Source organism: Bison bison, unplaced genomic scaffold (genome assembly GCF_000754665.1).
Source record: "Bison bison bison isolate TAMUID 2011002044 unplaced genomic scaffold, Bison_UMD1.0 scf7180017864248, whole genome shotgun sequence".
NCBI lineage: Eukaryota > Metazoa > Chordata > Mammalia > Artiodactyla > Bovidae > Bison > Bison bison.
In genome coordinates this window covers 80,372-90,337 of record NW_011494820.1, presented here as the reverse complement: position 1 = coordinate 90,337, position 9,966 = coordinate 80,372, and the positions used below count along the sequence as shown (strand labels likewise).

Genomic DNA, 9,966 nt, shown 5'->3' with positions numbered 1-9,966 from the left:
CCCGAACCCGCCAGCTCCTGGGGGAGGTGTGGGGCCGCTCCTGAATCCATAGCTCCTGGGGGAGGTGTGGGGCCGCTCCTGAACCCGCCCCTGCTGGGGGGTCCCAGATTCGCTGTGGGTGGGGGCAGGGGGCTGGGGACGCGCCTGGCCGCTCTCTGCCCCTGTCGGCCCTCTCCCCCCTGACAGGGAGTGGGCGGCCGTGGCTGGGCTGCCTCTCACTGGCTCCCGTGTGGCCCAGGCGGCAGCTGGAGCACGCTGGCCTCGGACGTCTTTGACTGCTGCTACCTCACAGGAAAGCTTTCTCGGGGTGGGGCGTACACCTTCCGGACGGCCTGCGTCAGCAAGGCGGGCATGGGCCCCTACAGCAGCCCCTCGGAGCAGGTCCTCCTGGGAGGGCCCAGCCGCCTGGGTGAGCCCCTGGGCAGGCCTGTGTGGGAATGCACTTGCCACCTCCACCAGTCACACACTCACTTGAGGTGGTTCATTCTGCCCACTAGGCCCCCCACCCACAACAGCCTGAGGAATGAGAGGGCAGAGTGTTGGGGGTTCAAAGAGGGCCTTCCTGTCAGGTTGGGAAGGGGTGATGGGAGAAGAGACTGGGGGAGATGGCGGTGCAGGGTTGCCCTCTTCCTACAGCCTCTGAAGAGGAGAGTGGTGCCACGGGGCCGGCCCGGCCCCTGCCCAGCATGCAGACCTTCGCCTTCCAGACGCAGATGAGAAGGTGCAGGGCCTCCACCCCGCTGGCTCTTCGCGCTCTCACCCCAGCCCCGTGCTTTCGCCCCTCTGATCACTTGCGTCCACATTGCCTCAGCGTCTGCCACCCTCTCCCCGACCTCCCTGCTGGGCTTGCTTCTCCAGACTGGGGGGGAGGGCAGGGTCTGGCCTGAGCCACCAGCCTGGCCTGCGCTCCTCCCCAGGGGCCGCTTCAGCGTGGTGCGGCAGTGCCGGGAGAAGGCCAGTGGGCGCATGCTGGCTGCCAAGATCGTGCCCTACCACCCCGCGGACAGGGCTGCTGTGCTGCGGGAGTACGAGGCCCTCAAGAGCCTGCGCCACCCACACCTGGCGCAGCTGCAGGCTGCCTACCTCAGCCCCAGGCACCTGGTCCTCATCTTGGAGCTGTGCTCCGGGCCTGAGCTTCTCCCCTGTCTGGCCGAGAGGTGAGGGCCACCCTGGCCTGGATTCCAGGCTCAGGACCTGGCTGGAGCACTGTGGTCTGCCTCCTCACCCACCTCCTTGCCCTGCCTCCGCCCGTCAGCCCACCAGAGTCGCTCAGTAGATCTGGGACCTCCTTCCTAAGCCCACAGGGAAGGCTGGTGCTTCCTGATTGCCCTGGGGCTGGCTGTGGACAGAGCCTGGGTGCCCCTCCCCATGTGCCCCCTAACTGGCCCTCTGCCCCCAGGGCCTCCTACTCGGAATCAGAGGTGAAGGACTATCTGTGGCAGATACTAAGCGCCACCCAGTACCTGCATGCCCAGGGTATCCTGCATCTAGACCTCAGGTCGGAGAACATGATTGTCACAGAGTATAACCTGCTCAAGGTCATCGACTTCGGAAATGCCCAGAGTTTGGCCCAGGAGAGGGTCCTGCCCTCAGAGAGATTCAAGGACTACATGGAGACCATGGGTGCGCAGGGCGCAGACACCAGGCCTGATCTGGGGGAGGGGTGTGCCGGGAGCAAGCCCCAGTCCTGTCCCCCTGCCTCGTCTACCGCAAACAGCCCGTGACCCCCACCTGTGCCGTCCCCAGCTCCGGAGCTCCTGGAGGGCCAGGGCGCTGTCGCGCAGACTGACATCTGGGCCATAGGCGTTACAGCCTTCATCATGTGAGTCTCCACGTGTGCTCTGCGGGGTGGGCGGGCAGGAAGGAAGGGCGGGCCTGGAGTCTGTTGGTGGTGACCCCAGGTCTCTGTGACTCCCGTCCATTGAGGTGAACGTCGGTCACGTGACCCCCACGCACACAGGTTGAGCGCTGAGTACCCGGTGAACGGTGAGGGAACGCGAGACACGCAGAAGGGCCTGCGCAAGGGGCTCATCCAGCTGAGCCGCTGCTATGCCGGGCTGTCTGGGGGCGCTGTGGCCTTCCTCCGAAGCACACTGTGTGTGCACCCCTGGTAAGCAGCTCCACAGCTCTGCCTGGCCCATGCCCCTGTGCGCTAACCTGCCCGTCGCGGGGGGAGCGCGGTAAACGCTGCCCTTCCGTGTGCTCCAGGGTCCGGCCGTGTGCATCCAGCTGCCTGCAGAGCCCGTGGCTGACGGAGGAGGGCCCAGCCAGCTCCCAGCCCGCGGCGGTGACCTTCCCGACCACTGGTCTGCGCGTCTTTGTGCGAGAGCGCGAAAAGAGGCGGGCACTGCTGTACAAGAAACACAACCTGGCCCAAGTGCGCTGAACCCCTGGCCCTTCAGGGCCCCGCCTCCCGGTCTTTCAGGACTCCCTGCGTATGCACGCACACGTCAATAAAAAGCAGCACCCGATGAGGTGTCCTCTGTTTCATTGTTTTGTGTTGGGGAGAGGGTGAGGGCCCTGCCACCTTCCTGGTGTTTGGGGGAGAGCAGGGCTGTCCTGGGCTATGTGCCTGCAAAGGCAGCATTAGAACCAGAGCGCTCTGAGCCAGTGCGGTGTGCAGGCAGCTCCATACTCTCACGGGTGGGTGTGTTTTTTTTTCTGTGTCAGTGTTGCTTCAGACATGGACACACGCCCAGGTAATTTGCAGAGAAATGACTGTGGGCAGGTATCTAGGATTCCAGCTTGTTCCACCACAGCATCGTTCCTGGCAGTGTGGGGGTGAGGGGCTCAGGCTGGAGCAGGTGGATAGCAGACACTGCCCTGTTTTCTCAGCAAGTCTCATGGAACGGGCAACCGAGACAGGCTGGCGAATCCAGCCCTCCTCGCTTTCCCCGTCTCCAGAGAACGGTGTCTGCACACTGGACATCCACCACTTAGCTCTTACTTGGACCCAAGACCCCTCATCGAAAAACCAAACATTTCCAAAAGTGAACTGACACCTCCCCACCCCCACCCAGCCACTAACTTTCCCTTCCCCCTGCTGTGTGAGCTGCCACCTGGCTCCTGGGCACTGACACCTTACGTTGCCACATCAGCTGCTCCCCCCACCCCACCCCGTCACTGGCTCACCTGGCAAGGCGGGAAGGGAGCCAAGGTGGGCACAGGCCCTGCGCTCTCTTGGACTGGCAGGGTTCTGCTGGGACCAGAGAGGCTTCACCATCGCGCTCCTCCCTTACCCCCGGCGTGGCCCTGAACTGGCCTGTCAGCAGCCGCCTACCACTCTCCTGTTGTGTGGCGTGGTACCACTGCTGGAAGAATCCTCTGTGCTCTACCTATTATCCCTCCCTCTCTTAACTCCTGCAAACCGCTGAAAGGATTTTTATTTTATTTTATTTTTTTACTATCTCCATAGTTCTGCCTTATCCAGAATGTCATATAGTTGGAATGATATGGTATATAGACTTTTCAGATTGACTTTTTCACTTAGTAATTATTTAATTGTCTTCCATGTAGTTTTGTGGCTTGATGGAAAATGTTTCTTCAACTTTACTTTTGTAGTAATAAAAACTAATCATTTAAGTATTTTAAGAGTATAGTTCAGTAGTTATAGATTTGTACTATTTACAACCATCACCACCACTCATCCCCAGAACTCTCTTCATCTCGTAAAACTGAGAGTTTATAACCATTAAACACCAACTCCTCAGTCTGCCCTCTCCTCAGTCCCTGCACCTGCCATTCTACTTTCTATATCTATGAATTTGACTAATCTTTGTTGTTTAGTCACTTAAGTCATGTCTGACTCTTTTATGACCCCATGGACTGTAACCCTGCCAGGCTTCTTTATCCATGGGATTTCCCAGGCAGGAATACTGGAGTGGGTTGCTGTCTCCTTCTCCGGGGTATCTTCCTGACCCAGGGATTGAACTCGCATCTCCTGCACTGATCCACTTGGGAAGGCCCATGACTATTCTCTGGAGAAGGAAATGGGAGCCCACTCCGGTACTATTGCCTGGAAAATCCCATGGACAGAGGAGCCTGGTAGGCTACAGTCCATTGGGTCGCAAAGAGTCGCACACGACTGAGCGAGATAAGTGGAGTCATACAATATTTGTCCTTCTGTAACTGGCTTAGTCACTTAGCATGATGTCCTCAAGATCCATCCATGTTATAGCATATTGCAGAATTTCTTTCCTTATAAAGGTTGAATAATATTCCACTGCATGCACATATCACATTTCACTTATCTATTCATCAATGTACACTTCAGTTGCTCCCATCTTTCAGCTAGTATGGATATTGCTGCTATGAACACGGGTGTCCTTCCTCTTCCAGACCTTGCTTTCAATCTTTTTGATTACATATCCAGAAGAAGAATTTCTGGGTCATGTGGCTATTACATTTTTAATTTTTTGAGGAAATTCCCTTGATTTTCTACATGGGCTGTACCATTTTACTTTCTTTCAAACACCACAGAATTTTTCAGCTTCTTTACATCCTCATCAACATCTGTTGTTTTCTGTTTTTTGTTTGTTGTGTTTTTTGTTTTCGACAGTAAGTCATTCTAATGGGTATGAGGTGGTATCTCATAGCTTTGATTTGCATTTCCCTAGTGATCAGCAATGGAGAAGGCAGTGGCACCCCACTCCAGTACTCTTGCCTGGAAAATCCCATGGATGGAGAAGTCTGGTGGGCTGCAGTCCATGGGGTTGCTGAGAGTCGGACACGACTGAGCGACTTCACTTTCACTTTTCACTTTCATGCATTGGAGGAGGAAATGGCAACCTACTCCAGTGTTCTTGCCTGGAGAATCCCAGGGACGGGGGAGCCTGGTGGGCTGCTGTCTATGGGGTCGCACAGAGTCGGACACGACTGAAGGGACTTCGCAGCAGCAGTGAGCAGTACTATTGAGAACCTTTTCATGAATTTGCTGGCTGTTTAAATATCTTCTTTGGAGAAATGTCTATGCAAGATTTTTGCCCATGTTTGAATCACGTGGTTTGTATTGCTGTTGAGTTTTAGGAATTTTTAATATATTTTGGCTATTAATTCTTTAGATATGTGATTTGCAAATATTCTCTTCCTTCTGTGAGTTGCCAGTTTACTTTGTTGATATTGCCATTTGGTGCACAAATCTTTAAGCTTTCTCATGAAGCCCAGTTTGTCTCTATCATCTTTTGTTGCTTACACCTTTTGTACCATATGCAATAAATCATTACCAAGTTCAATGACGGAAGATGTTACCCTAAATATTTTCTCCTAAGAGATTAATAGTTTCAAATTTTATCCTTCGTTCTTAGGTCCATTTTGAGTTAATTTTTTGTTTATGGTGTTAGCTAAGGGTCCTACTTCATTCTTTTCCATGAGGATATCCAGTTTTCCCAGCATTATTGTTGAAAAGACTGTTCTTTCCCCATTGAACGGTTTTGGCACCCTTGTCAAAAATCATTTGACTATATATGCAAGAGTCTGTTTCTGGGATCTCTAGTCTTTTCTGTTGGTGTGTCTGTCTTTACGCAAGTACTACATTGTTCAGATTACTGTAGATTTTCAGGAAGTTTAGAAACCAGGAAATGTGAATCCTCTAGTTTTGTTCTTTTTCCAGATTGCTATACCTATTGGGCTCCCTTAAGATGTCACTGGATTTTAGGATAGGTTTTTCTATTTTTTGCAAAAAAAAATGTCATTAGAATACTGATAGGGATTCAATCGAATCTATGGATTGCTTTGGGTATTATTGACATTTTAAAAATATTAGATCTTTCAATCGATGAACATGGAATATGTTTCCATTTATTTATGTCTTCTTTATTTCAACAAGATTTTTGAGTTCTCATTGTCAAGTCTTCCACTTCCTTTGGAAAGTTTACGAAAGTGAAAGTGAAAGTCACTGAGTCATGTCCGACTCTTTGTGACCCCATGGACTAAACATACAATCCATGAAATTCTCCAGGCCAGAATACTGGAGTGGGCAGCCTTTCCATTCTCCAGGGGATCTGCCCAACCCAGGGATCGAACCCAGGTCTCCCACATTGCAGGCAGATACTTTACCAGCTGAGCCACCAGGGAAACTCTTGTAGTTTACACCTAAGTGTTGATGCCATTGTAAATTGAATGTTTCCATTATTTTCTTTTCAGACTGTTCATTGTTACTGTATAGAAATGCAAATGATTTTTGTGTGTTGACTTTGTATACTGATACTTTGCTGAATTCATGTATGAGCTCTCACAGATTTTTTGGTGGAATCTTTAGGGCTTCTTACATATAAGATCTTCCCCTTCATGGATCACAGCCTTGTTGTGGGGAAGCGGCTTCCTTAACTCAATAAAGCTATGAGCCATGCTGTGCAGGGCCACCCAAGATGGGCAGGTCATAGTGAAGAGTTCTAAGAAAACAGTGTCCACTGGAGAAAGAACCAGCAACCTACTCTAATATTCTTGCCTGGAGAAGCCCACGGATAGTATGAAAAGGCAAAAAGATTTGACGCTGGAAGATGAGCCCCCAGGTCAGAAGGTCTTCAGTATGCTCCTGGGGAAGAGCAGAGGGCAATTACTAATAGCTCCAGAAAGAATGAAGCAGCTGGGCTGTGGGAAACAGCAAATGGGCAAGATGGCGTGTTCAGGCTCTCTCACTCCATGTTTTGTAAATAATGTCTATGGAACAGCTGAGATCATTTGTAGCACTGCACATGAGCCTTACGAGGTGTTCATTTGGTCACGGGTTGTGTGCGGTTCGCATATATAAGCTTCACCTGGACAAGCAGCAGCATTTACTACTATGTCACGGCTATGTCCATTGGGTCAACCACAGGAGGAGAGAGTTGAGCTGCTGCGTCAGCCAGGAGAGAGGTTGTGTTGTGTTAGGTTATGCTATGGCTGCTGCACCAGCCAGGAGAGAATAAACGTGTCTGCAGTTCCTACAGCTCCTCGCGTCTCGTTCCAGCCTCTTAGCTTGAGCCTTGCCTACCCTGGGTTCGGCGAACAGTGTGAACAGCAAAACAGTTGGCGTCATGAACAGGATGAAGAGCTATACCTGGGCCAAAACAAAGAGGACACTCAGTTGTGATGTACCTGGCAGTGAAAGTAAAGTCTGATGCTGTAGAAATGTTAGTCATGATCTCAAATGGCCTCAGCCTGCAATGACTTGGAGTGGGGCCTGGGTTCCCAACCAGAGACTGGGCTGGGTCATGGCAGTGAAAGCACCAGACCCTAACCAGTAGACCACTGGTCAGGACAAGGGCCCTGGTCATTCAGCTTTGCAGAAAAGAATTTCCACAAAGACAGAAAGTAGTGAAACAAGTAAAGTATTAGGAGGGAAAAAAGTACAGTACGTGTGGATAGACACATGGGCAGACTCAACAGGAGAGTCCCTGAGTTGCTGAGTCATGCCTGCGTGGCAATTTGAATTACTTTTACGGGGTATTTCTTCGAGCTTTCCTTTGGCCAATCATTATGATTTGCCTGGTTTACAATCCATATCTCAGTATCTTCCCATGTGTGTGTACGCATTGCTTAGCCAAAATGGATTCTACCAAAAAGGCACCTGGATGTGACCCCTCTTTGGCCTTCAAGGAGTCTTTTCTGTACATGTGTGGTCAGAGAGGTCTCCTGATTTCCCCAATGAGAAATATGTGGTCTCTGCAGAGTCCAGCCTCCTCCATTGCCCTGCTATTCTTGTCTTCAAATTTTGGTCAATAATGAATCTCCAGTTGATCGACCCTGGGGGCACCCATCTGCCCACTCCCTTAGGCTCTTGAACCAAGGTAAATTGATTGGATGTGGTCAAGCAGGAGATGGCAAGATTAAACACCCACATTTTGGGAATCAGTGAACTAAAATGGGTTGTTGTTGTTCAGTTCTCATTTGCATCCAACTCTTTGCAACCCCATGGACTGCAGCACACCAGGCTTCCCTGTCCTTCACCATCTCCTGGAGCTTGCTCAAACTCATGTCCATTGAGGTGGTGATGCCATCCAACCATCTCATCCTTTGTTGTCCCCTTCTCCTCTTGCCTTCAATCTTTTCCAGCAACAGGGACTTTTCTAATGAGTCAGCTCTTCCCATCAGGTGGCCAAAGTATTGGGTGGGAATGGGCAATTTAACTCAGTTGTTACTGTTCATCGGCTAAGTACTGTCCGACTTAGGGAGGGATGGGGGGTGGGGGTTGCTGGCCTCAGGCTGGGGCCCTGCATGTCTGTGTGTGCTGCAGTGACCCCACTGAGGGCTGAGGTGGCGCTTGGGCGCCTGGTCCCAACTCCCCAGTCCAGCAGCCGCCAGGAGCCAGTCAGGCGTGCCTTCCTCCCCAGTTTTAGCTGATGGCAGAGTGCAGGTAGGTACAGGTTGGGCCACCTCGCTGGGGAGCGTTTCCGGGGCGTGAGCCCCAGGGTCGGGCTAGATGAAGAGCGACCTGCCAAGGACGAGGACGGATGGATGATGGATGGCCCGGGTGGCGGGGCCAGGTGGCAGGAGGCCCCCGTATAGGGTGGGGCTGCGCTTGTCTCCCTGGGGGCCCGCGCCTGAGCCCCTGCCTCACGGCCCTCCCTGTGTGCGCGCTGCCTTTCCCGGTGGCCGCCAGCCCTCGCCTGCCTGCATGGGTGACCAGCCATCGTCCCCTGTCTGGGAGCTAACTGGCTCTGCCCCGTGCGGGTGTCACTCCCCGGCCGCCATGGCCGGCGTCACCAGACAGAGCGCTCTCCCGGCCTGAGGGGGCAGCTGGGCCCCGCGCATGCGCGAGGGCTCAGGGACAAGTGTCACAGAGTATTCTCGCTGGCCAGTGGTGGTCAAGAGCCCCGTGAGGCGCCCTCCCCGGCCAAGGAGGACCCTGTGCTGGCGGCCTCTGGTGAGACCCCATGTCATTCCCTGGCGGACCACTCACATCTGGATCTCTCTCGGTGCACGGCCACCCGCTCCACCTCCGCTTCTGAGGTCTTTATGGTGACCAGACCCCATCCTGAAGCTATCTAGGGCCCACTGTAGCTCTCATTAGCCCTCATTAACATAATAGGCAATATATACATATATATGTATAAAGTATGAAAATATAGCCTACAATGCTAAGAACTGTTCAAGGCAGTAGAGATACAGAGATAAGAATATCTACCCCAAACCACTAACTTCATACCGGTTATATTTCCTTTTTCTTTTAAATTTGGTTTTGTTTCTGTCATTGAAAGATACAAAGGTTGAGACCCCGAGAGACTGATGCGGTTTTTCCTTGACCTGAGTAAGAATGCTGGGCATTTCTCACGAGAAAGAGGTGGAAATGGTTGGCTGCATCGAGTAAGCAGCACCCAGGTGAGTAAATGAGACTTGAAATTAAAAGGAGGAGGACTTGGCCTCTGAGCAGGTGGATTTGGAGATGTGGAAAATAACTTTCCAAGAATAGCTGCCGACTAGTGAGAGTGACTCTCAAATGTAGGAGGAATTGAGGAAGGGAGGAAGGGCTCAATATCTGCACAGCATTAAGCGTTCTGCATCTGCCTGGGGCTTCATACCTGTGGTATTGTAAATGTCCTTGCCCTCAGTTCCTGGCACAAAGTTTCAAAATCTGAAATTTCCCAACTGACAGAAGCATCTTGTGATGCTAATGAGTGACCTGAGGTCTCTGAATAACTTAGAATGGGGGCTGGTTTCCAGAAAGACAGGAATGTGACTAGAGGCTTGGAACTTTGATCCCCCAACCCCAACATCTTGGGAGGGGAGGAGCCTGGAGACAGTTTAATGATGAGGCAGTGATTTAATCAATTGTGCCTATTTGATGAGACCCCAATAAAAATACTCGACCCCAGGGCTAGATGAAGCTTCCTGGTACCACACTGATATGCTTTGATGCTGGGAGAGGGCTGTGCCTGATTCCATGTGAGGGCGTGGAAGCTCTGCTTCTCCCTGCATGTTGGCCGCCTGCACCTTGTCCTGTGCATCTCTTCCATCTGGCTGTATCCTTGCTGGTATGTATCATAAATA

At 52.0% G+C, this 9,966-nt stretch overlaps 1 protein-coding gene across 1 annotated transcript in view; it reads left to right on the top strand.

Moving 5' to 3' along the window:
* The window catches only part of LOC104993830 (obscurin-like), a 13,966-nt gene extending 10,442 nt beyond the window's left edge, over positions 1-3,524 (top strand). Inside the window, exons 18-24 of the mRNA XM_010847228.1 lie at positions 239-409; positions 637-721; positions 918-1,157; positions 1,400-1,623; positions 1,747-1,822; positions 1,961-2,110; positions 2,209-3,524. Of these exons, the coding sequence (XP_010845530.1) occupies positions 239-409; positions 637-721; positions 918-1,157; positions 1,400-1,623; positions 1,747-1,822; positions 1,961-2,110; positions 2,209-2,386 (1,124 nt within the window). The 3' untranslated portion in view covers positions 2,387-3,524. The remainder of the gene's footprint in view (positions 1-238; positions 410-636; positions 722-917; positions 1,158-1,399; positions 1,624-1,746; positions 1,823-1,960; positions 2,111-2,208) is intronic.
* The last annotated feature ends 6,442 nt before the right edge of the window (positions 3,525-9,966 follow it).